This window comes from Eleutherodactylus coqui, chromosome 7 (assembly GCF_035609145.1).
Source record: "Eleutherodactylus coqui strain aEleCoq1 chromosome 7, aEleCoq1.hap1, whole genome shotgun sequence".
NCBI classification, from domain to species: domain Eukaryota; kingdom Metazoa; phylum Chordata; class Amphibia; order Anura; family Eleutherodactylidae; genus Eleutherodactylus; species Eleutherodactylus coqui.
In genome coordinates this window covers 98,064,297-98,088,452 of record NC_089843.1, presented here as the reverse complement: position 1 = coordinate 98,088,452, position 24,156 = coordinate 98,064,297, and the positions used below count along the sequence as shown (strand labels likewise).

The 24,156-nt window shown below is 45.6% G+C and overlaps 1 protein-coding gene across 2 annotated transcripts in view; it reads left to right on the top strand.

Moving 5' to 3' along the window:
* The window catches only part of KLKB1 (kallikrein B1), a 52,440-nt gene extending 29,177 nt beyond the window's left edge, over positions 1 to 23,263 (top strand). For both annotated transcript variants that reach the window (XM_066573425.1, XM_066573426.1), the window contains 5 exons: positions 6,047 to 6,222; positions 8,764 to 8,859; positions 18,839 to 18,978; positions 21,093 to 21,247; positions 23,036 to 23,263. In XM_066573425.1, coding sequence (XP_066429522.1) covers positions 6,047 to 6,222; positions 8,764 to 8,859; positions 18,839 to 18,978; positions 21,093 to 21,247; positions 23,036 to 23,045 — 577 coding nt within the window. In that variant the 3' untranslated portion in view covers positions 23,046 to 23,263. The remainder of the gene's footprint in view (positions 1 to 6,046; positions 6,223 to 8,763; positions 8,860 to 18,838; positions 18,979 to 21,092; positions 21,248 to 23,035) is intronic.
* The last annotated feature ends 893 nt before the right edge of the window (positions 23,264 to 24,156 follow it).

The window sequence follows — 24,156 nt, the reverse complement described above, 5'->3', positions numbered from 1 at the left end:
GTTCGATATTCCAGAGCAATCCTAGGCTGCGTTGTATAGGAAGAACCTCAGAGCTGAGGTCCAGGTCCCGCAAGTTGATTGCATGATCGTCAGATGGAAAGGCCTTCATTACTTCCTTGCTGTTGGAGGTAATCTTGTGAAGCCTAAGGTTTGCGGCAGACAGCATTTCCTTGGTTCTGGTGAGGAGATCAATCACCTCTGCGCTTGTGGGTAAGGATTTAAGTCCGTCGTCTACGTAGAAGTTCTTCTCGACGAATTGCCGAGCATCCGATCCGTGCTCCTTCTCACCTTCTTGGGCTGTCCTCCTCAGTCCATAGATTGCTACAGCAGGTGATGGACTGTTGCCAAAGACATGTACCTTCATCCGGTAATCTATGACCTCTTTGCTGACATCATTGTCCTTGTGCCATAGGAACCTGAGATAGTTTCTGTCATCTTCCTTAACGATGAAGCAATGGAACATCTGCTGGATGTCAGCCATAACCGCAACGGGTTCTTGTCTGAAGCGAATTAGAACGCCCATGAGGCTGTTGTTTAGGTTAGGGCCTGTGAGGAGAAGGTTGTTGAGAGAGACACCTTCATGCTGAGCACTGGAATCAAACACAACTCTGATTTGTTCAGGCTTGCGGGGGTGATACACGCCAAAGGACGGAAGGTACCAGCATTCTTCTCCTTCCCTTACCGGTGGCGCAGGTTCTGCATGGTCTCTATCGAATACCTTCTGCATGAAGTCTACGAAATGTTTTTTCATTACTGGTTTTCTCTCAAGAGTGCGTTTCAGAGAGGAGAATCTAGTGGTAGCTTGCTGCCTATTGTTAGGTAGCTTTACTCTTGGAGAACGGAAGGGTAAGGGAGCTACCCAGCTATTGGAGTCATCTTGGGTGAATTCCCTTTCCATGACCTTGAGAAATTCAATGTCTTCTCTAGCAGGTGCCAACTTGTTATCGTCACTTGTTGTATTGAACACTGTTGATCCAAGACTGTCATCCCAGAGGAAAGTGTTTATACTGTCTTGTTGGTCGTGGTGCCACTTACTGTTAGTCAGTTTCTCCTTCACCCGATAATGGTGTGGGCATGGATGAAAATAAGTACCGCGACCATTTGGCAAGATGTGTGTTTTAAATGAGGAAATCTTGGTTGGCTTTTTCATCTTGTCTATACAGACATTGCCTATGATGGCCCATCCTAAGTCAAGGCGCTGGGCAAATGGTGCATCATGAGGTCCATTAATTTGCTGATGTATTTTGTGCACCCTAAGAATGTCTCTACCCAGCAGAAGTAGGATCTCTGCACTCTTGTCAAGGGCTGGTATTTCGTTAGCTATAGCCCTTAGGTGGGGATGATGGAAAGCGGCCTCTGGTGTAGGGATCTCTCCCCTATTGGATGGTATCTGATTACATTCAACAAGTGTGGGCAAGGGTATCTCAAGGTTGCCCTTAAGAGAGGCTACTACAAGTCCGCTGGCTCTTCTCCCTGAGACCTCTGTCACTCCACTACATGTACCCAAGGTGTATGGGTAAACATCTCCCTTTATGTTAAACAAATCAAAGAGTTCTGACCTTGCAAGTGATCGGTTGCTCTGGTCATCGAGGATGGTGTACACCTTCATAGTCCTTTCTGGTTGACCCTGGGGGTACACATCGACTAGGCATATCCTTGCACAGGACTGGTCACAAATGCCTTCTCCACAGACTTCTGTGCATGAAGAAGATACAGTGGTAGGACTTTCTGCTTGATCTGTGTTCTCCCCGCCGTACGTTGGTGGGGTAGGGAAACTTGTAGCTGGTGCGGTTCTAGGTTGAGATGGGTGAAGAGCTTGTACATGATCTTCACGACCACACTCAATGCATTTGATGGCATTTTTACAGTCTTTAGCGATGTGTTCAGTAGAAGCGCAACATCTGAAACATACCCCAAACTTCTTTAGAAGCTCCTTGCGTTCCTGGAGTGGTTTCTTCCTGAAACCGATGCACTTCTTGAGGGGATGAGGCTTCTTATGTAAGGGACACAGGCGATTAGGGTTTTCAACCTTTTCATCTTGATTGCTCTTGTAACTGACTCCCTGTGAAGCTGACAAAGTAGAGGGAAAAATATCAGTCTTTTTTACTGACACTGGACCTCTGCGGCCTTTGTAGTCGATGCGTGGGTTGTCAGACTTGAATGGATGTGGACCGGGATTGGATTCCTCATAGGAGAAGCTTGGATCGTTCTTGGATTCTGCAATGTTTTTGATGAACTCACAGAAGTAGGAAAATGGAGGAAAGGAGACTTGATTTTCTCTCTTATATCTTGACCCCAGAGCGGTCCACTTCTCTTGAAGGTTGTATGGCAGCTTTGACACGATTGGGTTTACTCCACGAGCAGTGTCCAGGTAACTGAGGCCAGGTAGGTGAGTGTCTCCCTTGGCCAGCTGTAGCTCTAGCAGTAAGTCACAGAGCTCTTGGAATTTCTGATTGTCTTTACCAGATATCCTTGGAAAGGCTTGCAGACGTTTGAACAGAGCGTTTTCTATTGCTTCAGGACTACCATAGGTTCTCTCCAGTCTCTCCCAAGCGGCTGCAAGGCCTGCTGCTGGATTTTCAATGTGGACAGATCTGAGTCTCTTTACTCGTTCTGTAGACTGTGGGCCAAGCCACCGGATCAGTAGATCTAGTTCTTCCGAAGCAGTAATGCCGAGATCGTGAGTTGCAGTTCTGAAGGCACATTTCCAGCCTCTGTAATTCTCAGGCTGGTCGTCGAACCTTATCAGTCCTGTCTTGGTGAGCTCACGACATACCATGTATTTTGCAAACTCTGACATGTCGGTTTTCTCTGACTTCAGGTGTGAAATTGGTTGAGTGGTGCTAATCACATCGTTTGTGGTGTTTTGCATAAGAGACGTAGGTACATATGGGGCTGCCAGGGTATTCAGCCTGGGAGCTGGTTTGAAGTCCATAGGTTTGGTGACATGTGGATATGGAACCATGTAATTGCTAGAGGTTTGGAGAACTGCTGGTATTTTGAATTGTCCATGAATACCGGTATATTGAGCTTGCTGGGGTGCAGAGCCTTGGTGCTCCATATAGGATGGAAGGTTGGTGTGAGGAACGAGCGGAGTTCTGTGCTGACCTTGCATGCCTGGTGCTGTGGAAGGATGTGCGGCCTGCCGCTCTGGAGAGACGTCTGTTTTGTCTGGAATGTTTGCGGCAGGTGGGGAATTAAAGCATTGGCTTAGTACATAGTCTCTTGTACGCTTGAGAGGTTCCTCTGCATCCATTCCGCTGAAGTCAATGCTGTCTCTTTCGCTCTGACTCGTGGCTTGTTCTAAAACTCTTAACCTTGCTACGGCTGTAGCATGTTCGCATTGTTTCTCCAGAGCCTCTATTTCCGCCTTTCTATGTGCAGCTTCCACTTCTGCTTTTCTATGTGCAGCTTCCACTTCCGCTTCTGCTTCCGCTTTTCTATGTGCAGCTTCCACTTCTGCTTCCTTATGCGCAGCTTCCACTTCCGCTCTCTTCTGCGCAAAGACGGCCTGTATCTTAGTCGCTTCCGCTTCTACGCGTGCTTTTAGAAGCTGCTCACTGAGGGTGGAATGCTTTGAAGATCGTGACCTAGATGTACGCTTGGAGTGCCTGGTAGAGTCAGAAATGTGAGATGACACCTTCTGAAGTTGCGCAATTCTCACTTCTGTCTTAGACTTAATGTCGCGTACTAAGCTGTCTCTTCCTACACTGAGATGTTGGAAGCTTTGCAATTCCTCTATGGAATCCTCTGTGTTTAATTTTCTCAAAGCATTTTCGTACTCCTGGACCTTTATATTATAATGTTCATACGTTGCACGAAGCTGTTGCAGGGCTCCCTCTAGTGGTGACACATGGAGTGAAGACAGACTCTGCTGAATGTTGGAGACATGACTTAGTAATGTTTCCCACAGTTTTAAAATGTCAGAGGAAAGTTCCTGCTTGAGACTTTCAAGGTTCTCTCTAACCTTCCAGGTTGGCTTATTAGAGCGCCTGTCTCTCTCACTAGACTGCAGGCTAGGGTCCATGCTAGCTTGTGCCTCAGAGTGTCCTTCAGCCATGATGCAGCACACAGGATGGAGGTAACACTGAGGAGAGTTATAACTTGGTGGGAGGTTATGAGCTGCAGCTGTGGTTGTATGTGGAGCTGCTGGGGGAGTCTTTACAGCGGTGTCTGGCTGTATTTATACATTCTTTTTACTATTCTGACTCAATAACATGGCTGCAAGCGTATCGGCTGAGGTATCTTCTCTTGTAGTTATGAACCAGTACTCACAGTAGGTATATGTTGTCAGACAGCATCCAACTCGACTGCAGAGGCATGGGAGAAGATTCCAGGGTTTATTCAGGTATCTTGTAGAATGCACATTCAGCAGTAGGTAAAAAGAGTGATGGTTAGCCAGAGCACAGAGTAGAGACCTAAGACATAAGCTATAGACAGGAAACTCCCTAGCAGGAGGAAAGGGAGGGGTTATGCAACACAGGGGGGTACAGAGAACCAGGAGGGACAAACTAAAGAAGGCAAGCACTTACAGATACAGTACAGGTTATACATGTCAATGAATAGAGTCAGGTAGATGAGACATGACAATTCTAGTAACAGTTACTTCAGTATTAGAGATATATTTGGGTCCCTGAGGCGCTCTGTTGAGCGAAACACGCTGGACCAGGACCAATGTATCAAAACACATTACTTTATTTTCTGGTGTAATAAAGTCTCAGAACGTGACTATGGTGAATTAGCTGAACAGAACGCCTTTCCTATTGGAGGAGGATGTCCTGCACATCTGATTGTGATAGTGGAATATAAATGTGATCTCTTAATAAATGAATATACCCTGTAATTATAAGGGGAGGTGGATATATGACTAGTTGGTATTCCACCGAGTCCAGATTCTGACTTCCACTTGCATCTAGTGCAAATTCAAATGCAGGATCATTCCGTGTTGAGTGTTTGTCTGTCCAGAGTCTAGGTACTTTTAATGATAATAAAATTTAACTTTTAATTGTTTTGATAGTTCAGTCAGTAATGACATTTGACAAATAAAATGAAACATTTACAATTTACACAAATCAGTGTGTGTGACCTGTGATTCCCCAAGCAGTCTGTATTAACCGTTAATTTGGAGCAGCAAGAATATACATGTAGCGCTACATTGGGCTAACAGAATCACCACTAATCTGGGGAATAAGGGACCACAGCGTTCAAAAATGAATGCAGCAGTGGTAGCTGAGCACTGGTACTCAGCCATTTTTGGTATCGGGACTCAAACCCAGGACCTCCTGCTCCCAGACCGATGGCTCTCCCTGTTGAGCCATCCAGGCCTTTGGACACATTCCCCTGCATACCCTAGCCTTGTTCCTGTTTACCTAGTTCCTGCCTCCTGGTCCTGACCCTGCCTCTGTCTTGGTTGGACTTCCTATAACAGCCTGGCCCTGACAGTCCTGCATTGCATGATTACTTTGCTCCACAGTGTTTGATCCAGCTTCTCTTTTGCCTGCTGTTGCTACAAGACTTTCCCATCCTGACATCTGGCTTCCCTCCTGACTACATTGCCTGCCTTATCCATTGTATTGCAAACCGTTATTACTTGTCATTGATCTCTGGCTTTCCACCTGACTATGCTTTCTGCCTCATCAATTTGTACTACAACCGAGACTTCCCAATAACGACTCCTGGCTTCGATCTAACTACTCTCTAGTGACCCGCATGGCTACTACACCTACGACTCCTATCCAGCGCCGTTAAAACTTGACATTTGGTGCTCCCATTGCACATCTATTGCTGTATTCATTACTGAATGCTTCAGACCCTCATTTTTGGGATCAGTGAGGGTCCCAACAGTCAGACTCTCACTAATCAGCAAGTTAACTCCTATTCACAGGGAATGGAGCCTGTGATTCTGGAAAAAAAACCCTTTAATCACATGCATGAGGCAGCAGTAATTTATAAGCTAGAATTAGAAAAAAGCTGATGACAGGCCATCAGTGGCTCATAACTGGACAGCCCCTTTAAGAGATATCTTTTGTATGTGTATTCTGTCTAGATGGCCACTACCAAGATTCTGGAGCATCTATGTTGGCATTACAAACCAGTCAGAAATCACTCCAACTACTCCAGTTTTAGAGATCGAACAAATTATAGTTCATCCCAATTATACCATAGCAGAAGGTGACAGTGATATTGCCTTACTAAAACTAACGACACCCATGGCATACAATGGTAAGCATTCTATTAATATGGTAAGAATATGAAATAATAGAAGCTATTAGAATAAAAGTGCAAACGTCTAAGCATCTTCATGCAATAGATGATTTATGCAATTGTCTTTAGTTTTCAGAAACTAGTACAAAATGAGACCATAATTACATCATTATTTTATGGAAGAATAGAAATATCAGCACCTGCTGAAGATTAAGGAGACATAACTACTTACTTAAAACAATCTACAGCTTGATATAACCAATTACTATAGTGCTGAATATTTTTGAGACCCGAAACCCATATGATGACTAGCCAACATCTTACATATAGCAAAAGTATAGGTCCACATGAGAGGAAACCGCTGGGGTTTTAACCTGCAGATTTATGGCAACATCCGCAGGCATTACTGTCTGTATTTTCAGCATGCTTACCCAATTTCCCTGAAGACGGACTAATTTCCAAGATACCAGATGCCAGAGCAATAACAATTTAGCATTTTGTTAATTGCTTGCTCAGGATCCCACTTTTGATGTCCTTACAAGGCTCATAGAGAGGGTAGCACTGATGGGACCAACCTTTAAGGATGATGCTAAAATCCAATCTTGGGATTTCACACTGAGTACACAAGCTGGCAAATCCCTCCTCCCCACTTCCTCTTTTGTCCTGCCTGTTTAAAGCCCCTTTTATAAGGGATGATGATCGTGCAAATCGCTTGTTAGATCTAGCGGTTTGCATAATTATTGTACAGTCTGAACGCATGCAGTGAAAGGCAGATTAGCGATAAGTCACTGATCGGATCTTTCATAAAGACCATAACATCATCATTGGTCTGCCACTGCATCGTTCAGTTTAAACATGTATGAACGACTGCCTGCTTACTGTGGATGGAGGTAGGTGGGCCAGAATAATCCCAGGCCAGCTCCATCTTCATTCACTGAGCGATGATCCTCTTGTGTAAAAGCATAGAAGCAACCATCTCTGGGATGGCTGTGCCGTGCTTCACCATCCAACAGTCATCATGTGTAATAAAATAAGTAAAGATGGCCAAGCTGCTTCTCTGACTATTTGATGCACAGTGTGTATTAGTTATGCACTGCTAGTCAAAGGGCGGTTTCAGACAGCCGTACGCGCAACCACACTCACCGCTACGGAGCCTAGTTGCACATGAACAAGATTTTTTTTTCTTTGGCCATTCAAATTCCGCACCATAGCGCATGAGTTTAAAAAAACCCACGGGAAGATAGTCCTGTCCTGTCTATTCTCGCCTGTACTATTAACGGTCGAAAATTCCTCTAGTAAAAAACTAAAACATTTAAATTAATGGTTTCATTTTGTCCCATTATGGGACTAAAACACGCTCATGTGTTTAAGCCATAAGACACTACATGCTGATCTGACTGGCCAGCAGTGCTCATGTGAGCAGCACGGGTTAATCTTAGCAGGTACTAATACACAATGCGCATCAGGTAGTCAGAGTTGCTGGTGTGGCTATCTTTGTTTCTCTAGGCTCGGAGGAGGCTAGGTTGACACGGGGTGCAATAGCCAGCAGAATGTCCGCAGCGGACATCCGGCTGTAGATCAGCCATGGAATGCCTGCCTCCAAACCCAGGTGGTTTGTATCGCGAATTCCTGTGCGGAATTCACCCCTTGTTGAGAGGTGTAAGTTCCGCAACAGAAACAGTGATACCCTCGATATGTCACGGATTTGAATTCCGCGCCGCAAGGATGTTTCCACACAGGTTTTGTGCAGGTTATTTCCACATTCTCGTCCACTTTGTGCATGGAAATTCCGCTGCAATTCCACCCCGTGAGAACCCAGCGTTAATGTAGATTAGTCTTATTTATTACTAAATGGGTTTTAAAAGAACTTGACTACACTACAACATGCAGACTCTAGCTGTAAACTGCAGTTCAGTTGCATATAATTGTAAGGCCAGTCTCACATGACTGGATTTCAATTGCGGATTCTACGATCGGTGTCCGCGCAGACGATCTGCGGTAAAACGTGGACATTAGAAAGCATGCATTTTTTAATCTTTCTTCACACTCGCTGATATGAATTGCGTATTCTGTGAGCGGAAGAAAAATCGCAGCATGCTCTATTTCACCATGGAATCAGTGTGGATGGCCTCCATTCATGTCAATGGAGGCATGCGACCCGCAGCCCATACGCAATTAACAGTGCATATTGGCTGCGGGTACCCACAACATAGCAAAGCAACGGCGCAGGAAATAAAAACAAACAAAAAAAACCCCTTGTACTGCATATGACCACCTGCGAGTCTCCGTGGTCATACACAATACAGTAAAGTGCCTACGCAGGGTCACCGGCCGGGCTCACAGCCGGAATCCACTGCGGGACTTCTGCATGCAGAATCTGACCTGCTTGTGTGAGCCCGGCCTAAATGGTACTTGATTTAATGAACTCTTTGTCATAACACCCATTATCAGACACATGAAATAAGAAATACAACTGTTTTCCAATTACATGCATGAATATGCAAGTCAATTCTAAATATAAAGTAATGTTGTCATGTTTATATTATTGGTTTATTCTAGATCAGCAACAAGCCATCTGCCTACCACCAAATCAAGACTCTTTTCCTCTTCCTAGGACATGCTGGATAACAGGATGGGGATACACCAATGAGTATGGTAACTGACTACTGCAGTATCTTAGCTAAAGTGTGCTATGATTCAATACTTTAATGTATACCCGTTCATATAATCTGTATTATTTGTCACTAAAACATTTGGGAGGGTTTTACTTGGAAAAAGTGGCATGAGTCTGTGTAGTTTGCAAAAGGTTGCCATTTTTTTGCTCTAGACAGGCTTCTGCAAAAAGTTGCAACTTTTGAACACCAGTTTTACATAGTATGTTAGGCTGAAAAAAGACATGTAGTTCAGCCTCTTACCCCCAATGTTGATCCAGAGGAAGGCAAAAAACCTCAATCATTTTTTAGGGGGAAAAAAATGTCTTCCCAACTCCAATCTAGTAATCAGAATAATCCCTGGATTACCAACCCTTCTGAAGTAATTAGTGACTATAGCATGTAATATTTACACTCAAGATGATTTTGATTTGATAAATCCTCCTCCCTCCAAAAGTATACACTGTACATACTGCAGTATATATTGCCTTATAAAAATAAACAAAAATAAATCTTGGTATTTGTATAGTGCCAACTTATTCTGCGGCACTTTCAAGTAATTTTTTATTTATTACTAGAGATGAGCGAGCACCAAAATGCTCGGGTGCTCGTTGCTCAAGTCGAACTTTCCGCAATGCTCGAGAGTTCGTTTCAAGTAACTAACCCCATTGAAGTCAATGGGCGACTCGAGCATTTTTGCATATCACCCATGCTCCGCTAAGGTTTTCATTTGTGAAAATCTGGAAAACCTACGAAAGTGATGGAAACAAAACAGAAACGGATAGGGCAGGCGAGGGGCAACATGCAGGGCTGCATCTCAGGTTCCCAGGTCTCACTATTAAGCCACAATAGCGGCAAGAGTGGGCCCCCCCCTAACAATTTTTACTTCGGACAAACCCTCATTAGCAAGGCACACCTTAGCAAAGCACCACACTACCTCCAACCAAGCACAAACACTGCCTGCGGGACACACCGCTGCCTCTTCTCCTGGGTTACATGCTGCCCACCCCCCCTGCACGACCCTGTGACCGCAGCGCACACAAAGGTGTCCCTGCGCAGCCTTCAGCTGCCCTCATGCCACACGCTGGCTTCCTAGCCACACCACCCACATGTCTACTTATAAGCGCGTCTGCCATGAGGAGGAACCAGAGGCACAAACTGCAGAGGATTGGCAGGGCCAGGTAGCGACCCTCTTTAAAAGGGGGGGTGGGGGGGCGATAGCCCACAATGCTGTAGAGAATCGATGAGAAATTGATCTTCGATCTTCATTCCAATCCTGTGCCACCTCCGTCAGGAGCTGCAAACGTGGGCATAAAGGGGACTCAGCTGCCAGCCCAGCACTTCTACACATCTCCACAATGCAGCAATACTCGGTGTGGGAAGTATGTGAGCGGGCCCTGGGTCAACCTCTGTCCCTGCAAATACCTTGTGTGGCCCAAGGTGCTGCGAGTGACATAGCAATGGGGAATCCATGTGTCCACACACTACTCATTCTGTTTGGGTGTCGGATACCTCATCGACAACGCAAGGGGTAAACCATCTGCACTCTGCACCCTATCCAAGTCTGTCAGTGTTTTGGGGACAGACAGATAATACACCACTATGGGAAGTCTGTGTGCACCCACAGCATGGGTGGCTCCCAGGAACCCACAGACGGTACATAAAGAAATCCCATTGCAGTGCCCCGGATAGCTGAGGTAACATGAGAGAAAATACATGTTGGCTTCGGCCCACACTCCATGCCCTAGTCAGTCTGTTTTTTTTTTAAGTGCCAGGCAGGTACAACTCCGCTATGGGAAGTCTGTGTGCACCCGCAGCATGGGTGGCTAGCAGGAACCCACAGACGGTACATAAAGAAATCCCATTGCAGTGCCCCGGATAGCTGAGGTTACGTGAGAGAAAATACATGTTGGCTTCGGCCCACGCTCCATGCCCTAGTCAGTCTGTTTTTTTTTTTAAAGTGCCAGGCAGGTACAACTCCGCTATGGGAAGTCTGTGTGCACCCACAGCATGGGTGGCTAGCAGGAACCCACAGACGGTGTATAAAGAAATCCCATTGCAGTGCCCCGGATAGCTGTGGTAACGTGAGAGAAAATACATGTTGGCCTTGGCCCATAATCCATGCCCTAGTCAGTCTGGGTTTTTTGGGGGGCCAGATAGGTAGAACACCACAATGGGAAGACTTAGTGCACCCATAGTATACACAGACCCCTGTAATATTCCTGTAGCAAAGGTATAAGCTGACCCCAGTAACAGTTATGTTGCAGAAGTCTAGGGAGACCTCAGTAACATTTCTGTAGTAACAGTATAGACAGACCCCAGTAACATTTCAGTAGTAACAGTATAGACAGACCCCAGCAGCATTTATGTAGTAACAGTATAGACAGAGCTGAGTAACATTTCTGTAGTAACAGTAAAGGCAGACCCCAGTAACATTTATGTAGCAACAGTATAGGCAGACCCCTGTAACATTTCAGTAGCAGCAGTACAGGCAGAGCCCAGTATTAGTAACATTTCAGTAGTAACAGTGTAGACAGACGCCAGTAACATTTCTGTAGTAACAATATAGACAGAGCCGAGTAACATTTATGTAGCAGCAGTATAGGCAGACCCCTGTAACATTTCTGTAGCAGCAGTATAGGCAGACCCCTGTAACATTTATGTAGCACAAGCTAAGGCAGACCCCTGTAATATGTCTGTAGTAGAAGTAAAGGCAGACCCCAGTAACATTTCTGTCGCCGCAGTATACGCAGACCCCTGTAACATTTATGTAGCAGAAGCATAGGCAGACCCCAGTAACATTTTTGTAGCAGAAGTATATGCAGACCCCTGTAACATTTCTGTAGTAACAGTATAGACAGATCCCAGTAACATTTCTGTAGCAGAAGTATGGGCAGACCCCTGTAACATTTACGTGGCAGCAGTATAGGCAGACCCCAGTAGCATCCTTGTGGCAGCAGTATAGGCAAACCCCTGTAAAATTTACGTGGCAGCAGTATAGGCAGACCCAAGTAACATCCTTGTGGCAGCAGTATAGGAGGACCTCTGTAACATTTACGTGGCAGCAGTATAGGCAGACCCTAGTAACATCCTTGTGGCAGCAGTATAGGCAGACCCCTGTAATATTTAAGTGGCAGCAGTATAGGCAGACCCCTGTAACTTTCTTGTAGCAGAAGTATAGGCAGGCAGACCCCAGTAAAATTTCTGTAGTAATAGTATAGGCCAACCTCTGAAACATTGGGGTACCATGAGCGTAGGCGAAGGCCCGAAAAATTAGTTGGATAAGAGTGTAGGCATGGGCACGAAAAATAAGTGTACCAAGAGTACAAGTGTACCTCTGAAAAATTTATCAACCGAGAGGGCAGGTGAAACCCATAAATATTTTTTGAAAGATACAGCTCACTGTTGCTTAATTTGTAACAGAGCTTGTAGGCAGCCCTGTTAAAAAAATTGGTTCATGTTAAAGTATCAATACTTTTGAAACTTTGAAAAATTGTAAAAACATTGGTAGATGTAGATGAGCCTTTTGGGCCGCAGAAAAATTGGCCGTTCAGCGCGATGACATGTTGTTGCTGGAGGAGGAGTAGCAGGAGGAGGACTAATGTCAGAGACAGATTGACAAAAAGAAATGCCCCGTTTTCCCGGTGACAGAGAGGAGTGTTTTTATCTGCGGTTGCAGCAAAAAGAATCTTTAGGTTCCGCTGCTCTCCGCCGGTGGAGAAGAGAAGTCTGGCGAAATCCAGCCTTTGTTTATCTTTATGAGTGTAAGCATATCGGCACTGGCAGTTGACAGGCGGGTACGCTTGTCCGTGATGATTTCCCCAGCTGCACTAAACACCCTCTCTGACAAGACGCTCGCCGCAGGGCAAGCCAGCACCTCTAGGGCATACAGCGCAAGTTCGTGCCACGTGTCCAGCTTTGACACCCAATAGTTGTATGGAGCTGAGGCATCACGGAGGATGGGGGTATGATCGGCTACGTACTCCCTCACCATCTTTTTACAGTGCTCCCTCCGACTCAGCCTTCACTGGGGAGGGGTGACACAGTCTTGCTGGGGAGCCATAAAGCTGGCAAAGGCCTTGGAAAGTGTTCCCCTGCCTGCGCTGAACATGCTGCCTGATCTCCGCACCTCCCCTGCTACTTGGCCCTCGGAACTGCGCCTTCTGCCGCTAGCGCTGTCAGATGGGAATTTTACCATCAGTTTGTCCACCAGAGCCCTGTGGTATAGCATCACTCTCGAACCCCTTTCCTCTTCGGGAATGAGAGGGGAAAGGTTCTCCTTACACTGTGGGTCGAGAAGGGTGTACACCCAGTAATCCGTAGTGGCCAGAATGTGTCTAACGCGAGGGTCACGAGAAAGGCAGCCTAACATGAAGTCAGCCATGTGTGCCAGGGTACCAGTATACAACACATCGCTGTCCTCACTAGGAAGATCACTTTCAGGATCCTCCTCCTCCTCGTCCACAGGCCATAAACGCTGAACAGATGGGAGGCAGGCAGCATGGGTACCCTCTGCAGTGGGCCCAGCTGTCTCTTCCCCCTTCTCCTCCTGCTCCTCCCCCTCCTCCTCCTCCTCCTCCAAAACGCGCTGAGATATAGACATGAGGGTGCTCTGACTATCAAGTGACATACTCTCTTCCTCCGTCTCCTGTTCCGTCCGCAAAGCGTCAGCCTTTATGCTTTGCAGCGAACTTCTCAGCAGGCACAGCAGAGGAATGGTGACGCTAATGATTGCAGCATTGCCACTCACCATCTGGGTAGACTCCTCGATGTTTCCGAGGACCTGGCAAATGTCTGCCATCCAGGCCCACTCCTCGGTAAAGAATTGGGGAGGCTGACTCCCACTACGCCGCCCATGTTGGAGTTGGTATTCCACTATAGCTCTACGCTGCTCACAGAGCCTGGCCAACATGGGGAGCGTAGAATTCCACCGTGTGGGCACGTCGCACAGCAGCCGGTGCTCTGGCAGATTAAACCAATGATGCAGGGTTCGCAGAGTGGCAGCGTCCGTGGTGGACTTGCGGAAATGTGCGCAGACGTGGCCCATCTTGCCGAGCATGTTAGATAAGTGCGGGTAGTTTTTCAGAAACCACTGAACCACCAGATTGAAGATGTGGGCCAGGCGTGGCACGTGTGTGAGGCTGCCGAGCTGCAGAGCCGCCACCAGGTTACGGCCGTTGTCACACACGACCATGCCCGGTTGGAGGCTCAGCGCCGAAAACCAGAGGTCGGTCTGCTCAGTCAGACCCTGCAACAGCTCGGGGGTCGTGTGCCTCTTGTCACCTAGGCTGAGTAGTTTCAGCACGGCCTGCTGACGCTTGCTCACCGCTGTGCTGCCACGCTGCGCCACATCGACTGCTGGCAACGTGCTGCTCACACTTCTTAATTGAGAGGTAGAGGTTGCGTAGGAGGAGGCGGAGGGGGAAGGTTTAGAGGAGGTGGCATAGACCGCCGCAGATACCAGCACCGAGGAAGGACCCGCTATTCTCGGTGTGGGTAGGACGTGTGCGGTCCCAGGCTCTGACTCGGTCCCAGCCTTCACCAAATTCACCCAATGTGCCGTCAGGGAGATATAGTGGCCCTGCCTGCTAGTACTTGTCCACGTGTCCGTGGTTAAGTGGACCTTCCCAGTAACTGCGTTGGTGAGGGCACAATTGATGTTGCAGGAGACGTGCTGGTGTAGGGCTGGGACGGCACACCGGGAAAAATAGTGGCGACTGGGAACCGAGTAGCGTGGGACCGCCGCCGCCATCATGTTTTGGAACGCCTCCGTTTCCACAGGGCTGTACAGCAGCATCTCCAGGCTGATCAATTTGGCAATGTGCACGTTTAAAGTTTGTGCGTGCGGGTGCATGGCGGCGTATTTGCGCATGCGCTCCAACACTTGCGCTAGCGACAGCTGGACGCTGCGCTGAGAGACATTGCTGGATGGGGTCAAGGACAGCGGAGGTGAGGGTGTGGGTGCAGGCCGGGAGGCGCTCGTGCCTGTGTCCTGAGAGGGGGGTTGGATCTGAGTGGCAGGTTGGGGCACAGGGGGAGAGGCAGTGGTGCGACCCGGAGGCGGTGAACGGCCTTCATCCCACCTTGTGGGGTGCTTGGTGATCATATGCCTGCGCATGCCGGTGGTGGTGAGGCTGGTAGTGGTGGCTCCCCGGCTGATCTTGGCGCGAGACAGGTTGCACACCACTGTTCGTCAGTCGTCCACGCTCTCTCTGAAAAACATTCACACCTTTCAACACCTAGGGCTCTGCATGATGGCTTGGCGCGAGGGGGTGCTTTGGGAAACAGTTGGGGGATTATTCGCTCTGGCCCTGCCTCTACCCCTGGCCATCCCGCTGCCTCTTCCTACCTGTCCTGCTGCTGCACTTGCCTCCCCCTCTGAAGACCTGTCCTCAGTTTGCTTAGCAAACCAGGTGGGGTCAGTCACCTCATCGTCCAGCGGCTCTTCCTCCGAATCCGCTGTGCGCTCCTCCCTCGGACTTACTGCCCTTGCTACTACCTCACTGATAGACAACTGTGTCTCATCATCATCGTCCTCCTCACCCACTGAAAGCTCTTGAGACAGTTGCCGGAAGTCCCCAGCCTCATCACCCGGACCCCGGGAACATTCCAAAGGTTGGGCATCGGTCACAACAAACTCCTCAGGTGAGAGAGGAACCATTTTTTTCCCAATCAAGGCAGGCGCCCAAGAACAGTTCCTGGGAGTCTGTCTGCTCATCAGAATGTGTCATTTTCATGGAGTGAGGAAGCTGGGAGGAAGAGGAGCAGCAGCGAGAGGATTCAGAGTTGCAGCAGTGGACGGCGTAGAAGACTGGGTGGTCAATACATTGCTGGATGCATTTTCTGCCATCCACGACAGGACCTGCTCACACCTGCTTTTCATGGAGTGAGGAATCTGGGAGGAAGGAGGACCAGCAGCCAGAGGATTTAGAGTTGCAGCAGTGGACGGCGCAGAAGACTGGGTGGTCAATACATTGCTGGATGCATTTTCTGCCATCCACGACAGGACCTGCTCACACTGCTCTGTTTGTAATAAAGGTCTACCACGTGGACCCAAAAATTGTGATATGAAGCTGGGGACCCCAGAAACTTGCCTCTATCCTAATCCCACAGCAGCTGGCTGCGATTCACCTGGACCAGGAACTCGTCCTGTGCCCACACCCTCACTTGGACCTCCACGTCCTCGCCCGCATCCACATCCATGTCCTCTAGCCCTACCCCTACCTCTCAGCATGCTGGATTACGAATAGAGCAGACACACATCATGTAAATGATGATGGAATTACTTGCGTACAGTTGGAGGCTGACAGCGGTATTGTAACGCTAACTCCAGGCAGAAACAAAGAATACAGAAGGCTGCAAACAGGCCTAGCCGTGCAATAGTGATTCACTACAACTCCCACCAGACACGTAGGAAATTTCAGATGGTCGGGTAGCCCAACCAAGGAGCTTTTATTTAAATTTTTTTGAAAAAGAATACAGGCTACATAGCGTGTATAGGATTTTCCCTCTATCAGTGGCTGTCGCAGCACGCTGTGCCTTAAGTTGACGGCAGAAACAGAGCGGTCTAAATAATTATGGAATTATTTGCGTACAGTTGAAGGCTGACAGTGGTATTGTAACGCTAACTCTAGGCAGAAACAAAGAATACAGAAGGCTGCAAACAGGCCTAGCCGTGCAATAGTGATTCACTATAACTCCCACCAGACACGTAGTAAATTTCAGGCGGTCAAGGGTAGTCCAACCAAGGAGGTTTTATTGTAATTTTTTGGAAAAAGAATACAGGCTATATAGCATGTATATGACTTTCCCTCTATCAGTAGCTGTCGCAGCACGCTGTGCGTCAAGTTGACGCAGACACAGAGCGGTGTAAATAATTATGGAATTATTTCTCTACAGTTGGAGGCTGACAGCGGTTATGTAACACTAACTCCAGGCAGAAACAAAGAATACAGAAGGCTGCAAACAGGCCTAGCCGTGCAATAGTGATTCACTACAACTCCCACCACACACACAGTAAATTTCAGACGGTCAGAGGTAGCCCAACCAAGGAGATTTTATTTAATTTTTTTTTTAAAAGAATACAGGCTATGTAGCGTGTATATGACTTTCCCTCTATCAGTGGCTGTCGCTGCACGCTGTGCGTTAAGTTGAAGGCAGACACAGAGCAGTGTAAAAAATTATGGAATTATTGGCGTACAGTTAGAGGCTGACAGCGGTTATGTAACGCAAACTGCAGACAGAAAAAAATTATACGCAAGGCTGAAAAAAGGCCTAGCTGCGTAATAGTGACGCACTACAACTCCCAGCAGCCACGCAGTAAAATGCAGATGGTCACAGGTAGCCCTAAGAAGGACCATTGGGGTTCTTGTAGACAGGATTCTACACTAGTACTGTCCCTGCCTCACCAGTACTGCCTCTATATTCTGTATAATTGACTGCAGACTGAGAACGCTATAGCTGTAATAGCCTGCACAGCCCAAGATGAAAAGAAATTTTTTTGGTGCAAAACTGCTCCCAGCAGCCACAACAGTAATGCACATGGTCAGATGTGGCCCTAAGAAGGAACGTTAGGGTTCTTGAAGACGCTAACACTCTCCCTATAGCAGCAGCACCACTCTCCCTAATCTCTGCCAGCGTGTGTCTGAGGCGAGCCGCGAGCGGGACCGCTTTAAGTACTCGGCGGTCACTTGATCTCACCAGTCACTCACTGCCGGGGGGTGGGATAGGGCTGGAATGTCACAGGAGGAAGTTGTAATGCCTTCCCTGCATGTCTATTGACCAGAAAATGGCGCTAAACATGCAGGGAAGGAAATGGAATTGACTCGAGTACCGCGTGGTGCTCGTCTCGAGTAACGAGCATCTCAAACACCCTAATACTCGAATGAGCATCAAGCTCGGACTAGTATGCTCGCTCATCTCTATTTATTGCTCCCCACCAAGCTGGGTACTCATTTTACTGAAGTCGGAAGGATTGAAGGCTGAGTCAACCCTGAGCCGGCTACCTGAACCATGCAGGGAATTAACTCGCATCCTTCAGGTGGTGAGCGAGAGTTTAGGACTGCATTTCTGCGGCCCTAATACTCTTGGTGTGGATGCTTAGTATAGGTGTGTAGGGACAGGATTTGAGGAAAAAGAGTAATGGGAGTGTGCACTGGCACTTTTAGGAGACTAGGCGGAAGGGTGCACGAGCCCTATAAGCAGAATGTAAAGAGCAGCAGCATGGCGGCGACCCCTAGCAGTTGCAGGAGCAACAACATTTCTCCCTACTCCCAGCAATCTAGACATACAGCATCTACAGCCTTTCCCTGGTTCAGCCTCATAAAATCAAATCACAGAGGTGAGAGAAAAATGTACAAAGACATAACTCACAGAAAAAGAAGCCTAATTCGCATCACCTGATACTGCAGAGCAGACTCAATAACCATATACCCTAGTAGCATGCAGCCAGCCAGATTGCAATATGGCAGAGCTAAATGAACATTTAGCTCCCTCATATTGCAATCTGGCTTTCTGGTTGCTACTAGGGTATATGGTGATTGGGCCTGCCCTGCAGTATTAGCTGATGCCTTGTTTGGCTTCTTTTTCTGTGAGTTCATCCACAAAAAATCAAATCAAATTGATTTGACTTGACCAGTTGCTCCTAAACCCACGTTAATACTCCATTATAAGTTTATTTTATTAATATATTCCAGGATAACACCTCTTAGAAAACCTTCAAATATTTTTCTACAATGTAGCTTAACCTGCAGATCTGTAGTTTCTTGACATGCTTTATTGACCCCTTTTTGAATATTGGCATCACATTTACTATCTGCATCTTTGGGAATAAGGGTCTGTCTTGCCAGAGAAGAAGAGTACAGAACATGCAATCATAAAATACTATTGAGCTTATCAACTTCGCAGTTTCTTGACAACAAACATTAATGTGACCATCTTAATATGAAATGTTTTAGAGGGTAATTTGTTTCCATGTTTTCAAGGAACTGCTTCAGATGTGTTACAGAAGGCTGAGGTACCATTAAAGTCAAGCACAGAATGTCAGCTAAGTTATTCGACGGAAACGCTTAGCGATACGGTCTTATGTGCTGGATATAAACATGGCCAGATTGATTCATGTAAGGTAAGTGAACTATATAAATACACCATTGGGAGGTTGACCTTGACAGTATATGGTTACAATAGGTACTGTCCTCATCTGTACTGTTTCAAGTGCTCATGGTAGGCAATTGAGGGTGGTAAACTGGTAAATGCCAAGGACTTCACCATAAGACCTTAGTCACACGGGCATTTTTTGCCGCGATTTGCGGATCGCATGACGGATGCGCATCCGCAAATCGCGTGACAGGGGCTGAAAAATCGCCCGAAAAAACTGCTCCTAGCCGCGTTTCAATGGAAACGGGCCGGAGCTGTCCAGCGCATTGAATTCAATGGAGCCGGCAATACAGCCGGCTCCATTGAAAGCAATGCGCTGCGGGCGATCGCGGGATGAATTGTCGGGAAGGGCTTAAATATATAAGCACTTCCCTGCAATTCATCCAGAAATGTGTAAAAAAAAAATATATATATATACTCACCTTGTCCCGGCAGACGGAGTTCAGCGCGGCCGGCCTGCAGTGGGTGTGAGTGGGTGTGAGTGAGAGCTGCCCCTGATTGGCTCAGCGCTGAGCCAATCAGAGGCAGCTCTCACTCACCCATTCATGAATTCATGAATGGGTGTGAGTGAGAGCTGCCTCTGATTGGCTCAGCGCTGAACCAATCAGGGGCAGCTCTCACTCACACCCACTCACACCCACTGCAGGCCGGCCACGCTGAACTCCGTCTGCCGGTACAAGGTGAGTATATATTTTTTATTTTATTTTTACACATTTCTGGATGAATTGCAGGGAAAGGCTTATATATTTAAGTCCTTCCCGACAATTCATCCCGCAATCGCCGGCAGCCCATTGCTTTCAATGGAGCCGGCTGTATTGCCGGCTCCATTGAATTCAATGGGCAAACATCGTTCTTCTCTGCCACAGCTGTTACAGCTGTGCCAGAGAAGAATGATTTGTCTTCTATATGTTCTCAATGGGGTCGGCGCTGCTGCCGCTGGCCCCATTGAGCGCATATAGAGAAGAGAACAGGAATCGCAGATCGCAGATAGGTGCGATCTGCGATTTCTGTTCTATAATTTATCGGACGAGCGCATAAAAAGCGCTCATGTGTCTGATATGGTTTTAAAAAATCGCCGGACGCATGCACATGCGCAAATCGCGCGAAAAAAATGCCCGTCTGACTAAGGCCTTAGGCTGCATTCAGATGGCCATATATGAGTTGTGCCAGAGATTCTCAGACGCAATCCGCATCAGAGAGCACACGAACACCATTGCATATGTTATTCTTGTCCGTGATATTGACCATAATAGGACACACTACAATATTTTTCACTCAAACCATTGGTCCATGTTAAAACTCGCATATGTGAATAGCCTTGTAGGCTATAATGGGTCCATATGCTGTCTGTAAAAATACATGGACAGCACACAGAGAGGAAAGATGGCAATCTGAATGCAGCCTTACACTAATTGGCTGATTGTCTGGGCTAGCCTTAGGTTAGTTGGAGCCTTTTGTAGTAACTTCTATTGGCATTTCTCCCCAAACCCTAATGGTTCATAGAGTACCTAAATGAAAGTATTATAAGATGCTAAAGTATAGGTTTGATTTCATCATAAATTAGCTTGGAAGTTTTTCAGGAGAGGAGAGAGAAGGGCTGGAGACTGAGCTTTTTGATGGATTTCACAGTGAACAACCTTCTACAGTTTGCTATATACTGTGATGCATAGAAACTGCAGAAGCTGAACAGTGCAACATTTTTAATAAAAGCCCAATGCCAAAATTTTTATCAGTCAAAGATACTTGCCTTAAGTAAAAAAAAGGGTCCATAGCCTTTATTATAATTTAAGCCTACCTTCACTCAATAGTGTACATGCAGTGTACATTACAGCTACTGTCTAATACAAAATATAAAATGCCCTCTCCCTTTCCCTCCTACCAGACCAAGAGAGGTTAAAAGTTACCCCAATGACTACCAGTTGTTGATCCTCTGAATTTACCACTGACTAATGTGCACTGTATTGTTCTCATTGTTAGTTCATACAACTCATATAACATTGTGGATGCCATTTTAACATGTCATGATCAACACTGTTCGAAAACTGATATATCAATGTATGTTTTATTATATTTTACTTTAAGGGAGATTCCGGTGGTCCTCTCGCTTGTGTAGTTGACAAGATGTGGTATTTAATTGGAATTACAAGCTGGGGTGAAGGCTGTGCTCGTCCTGACAAGCCAGGGGTTTACACTAAAGTCACAGAGTTTATAGACTGGATTGAAAAAAACACACAAATGTAAGATGTTTAATCTTAAGAACATATATATTCTTTTTTTCTGGTAAAGTGTATACAGTATGAGTGAATATAACAATATGTCCCAGTAAAGTATTTTCAGTTTTAAACACTTATTAAATTTAAAAAACTTTAAAAAATGATCATATTTTTAATAGCACCCATTAAAGAGATCAGCCTTCATTTCCTATATTTGATTAATAAAAGCGGAATTCTGGTAGCTATAAGAAACAGATTTTATTTTAGAGTATTTTAATTGAAGAGGTCCTTTCTGTTTTTCTGTATCATCACTAATGATCATGATTAAAGGGGTTGACCAATTAAAACAGACTTCATGAAAAAAACAAGAACGGATGCAGGCAAAATTTTGCCTATAACAACTACTGAGATGAGAGCTTTTATTGTCCATCCTGCCCTGGAATATGAAATTGAGAATCTAGCTAGTGTAGGTAATACTTCCATTGATCTAAATCTTCATGCTTAGTATGTGGCAAGAGAATTTCCACTTCTAATCAAACATTTTCAATTAGATCTTAACCCCTGACTCATCATTTGCCCTCTATTTTATTTAGCTCTTTCCTATTTATATATTTTTCTCTTTTTTGACCTGCTGAAATTCCATCCACTAATGACTAGGATTAAAGGGGTTGCCCAACTGTAAACTTTTGATGATCTATCTGTAGAATAGGCAATCAGTAGGAGATCACCAGGGGTCTGCCACCCAGGACACCTGCCAATCAGTTGTTTGCTGCGCTGATGCTGTCATGCATTGAGCTGAATTCTGCAAGAAGCAGACAGCTTAATTCCTACTGCATTGGCCAAGCTTGGTATTACAGGCGATGTTCTAATTGAAGTGAATGGAAGCTATACATGTAACACCAGGTCTGGCTACTACAGTGGAAATGGAGCAATCTGCTTCCTGCAGAAATCAGCTTAGTGCACAAGCGCAACACCCCAGTGTACAGTTGATCAAAGAGTCCTGCATGGCAGATCTTCACCAATTTACTATTAGTGGCTTGTCCTTAGAGTAGGCCATTAATAGTTTACAACTGAACAACCCCATGATAGCTCTTCTTGCAGTGTCTATATAGGACATTTTGTTGGCAGTATTGTTTGTGGGGTCAGTCTTCTGGCATTACATACGTGTGTATTTTGCTAGCACTGCTTTTGGTGAAGCACTCTCCTGGCATTGCTTATGGTGGGTCATTCTGCATAATACTGTTTAAGGAATCACTTGGATAGAGCTTTTAATGGAAGCATTTTGACTATCATTATAGGAGTATGGTTTGTACCTGTGGGAGATATTCTATTATTTATCCCACATTTCCCTGGAAATGAGTCTTAGAAAGTAGGAAAGTATGTCCTATAGGGGTTGGCACCCAGAATCCTGACTGGAAAATCTAGCTTGATATTTAGAAATAGGGGGACATTATCTATGTATAGCTAGGTAGATTTACATGAAAAATATTGGTTTCCACCCTATTCAACTGCTGTCAGATTTAATCAAGTCTATAAATGGTGATATGATAAAATCTAAAGGAGAACTCCGTTATACAGAATCGGTATTCTTTATTTTGTCAAGATAAAAAAGATGGGAACTAAATATCAACTTGGCCTCTGGGTGCAGAATAGTAACAAAATAACTGACTCAAAAACTCAGGTTCCTACCAACGTTAAAAAAAAAAAATCATCAAATCCTGATAACAATAACCTTAGTAAAAAAGCATCAACACTGTCTCAGCGCAGTAGCAATAACAGCATACTGTACCAATAATGCAATTTTTTTTCTAGAGTAATTTAAAAATAAATCTTGGCCAAGATAAGAATATTCAACTCCAGAGTCCCAGACCTGTCCTACATATTGCACCATCAGGAATGTCATACTGGAAACAGGCGTGATCATCGATTACAGTCCAAAATTTGCAGAATATACATGCTTTGCTTGTTTGTTAATTTGTATGAGTCACAAATATCAACATATGTGCAATGAAACAGTAAGTGTGTATTATACAAGTTGTATGTGACCAATAAAACTAAAATGCAGATATTTACCTGGTTCTCTGTGGGTACAAATTGTATATATGAAAGCTTAAATATGCTATAGGCATACTAGTATGTTGGAGCACAAAGCAGTTTTCAGAAATTGCTGCATCTGCAAATATATATAATGCGAATTAGTAGTAGCCAGGCAAATTTTTAAGTCAGTATTTGAAGTCTATCACAATGGAGAGTTGTATGGAAAATCCGGAGTTGAAGGGAATCCCGTGAATAGACTGCGTTTTACTTCTTTTCAGGATGTTTCTAACAGACTTTTTCATGTTAGCCTGCCTTGTGAAGCTGTGCCCAACACACTCCCCATTTCTCAGCTTGAAAGTACTTCTAATTCTGGGAAAACTGCTAAAAAATGCCAAGCTAGATTTAGTGATGCAATCAGAAAAAGACAGCTCAATGAAGCCGCTACTAAGTACACAAAAAGAAACAATGAGGATCACCGTGTTGCAGTGACAGCTTACCAACAAATTGATCCATAGGTTCATAGAGCTGAAGCAGCTAAATACTGAAAAAATAAACCCAAAATTCATAGACCTGCTGCAGCTAATTATCAACATGTATAACCCTGAGGTTCATAGAGCAGCAGCAGCTAAATACTAAGACAATGAACCCAAGGTTTATAGAGCTGCTGTGGCTAATAATCAATAGAATAACCTCAAGGTTTATAGAGCTGGAACAGCTAAATAGCAAGAAAATAAACTCGTGGTACATAGAACTGCTGCAGCAAATTATCAACAGAATAACCTCGGGGTTCATAGAACTGCAGCAGCTAAATACAGAGAAAATAAACCCGAGGTTCATAGAGCTGCTACAGTGAATTATCAACAGAATAACCCCAAGGTTCAAAGAGCTGAAGCAGC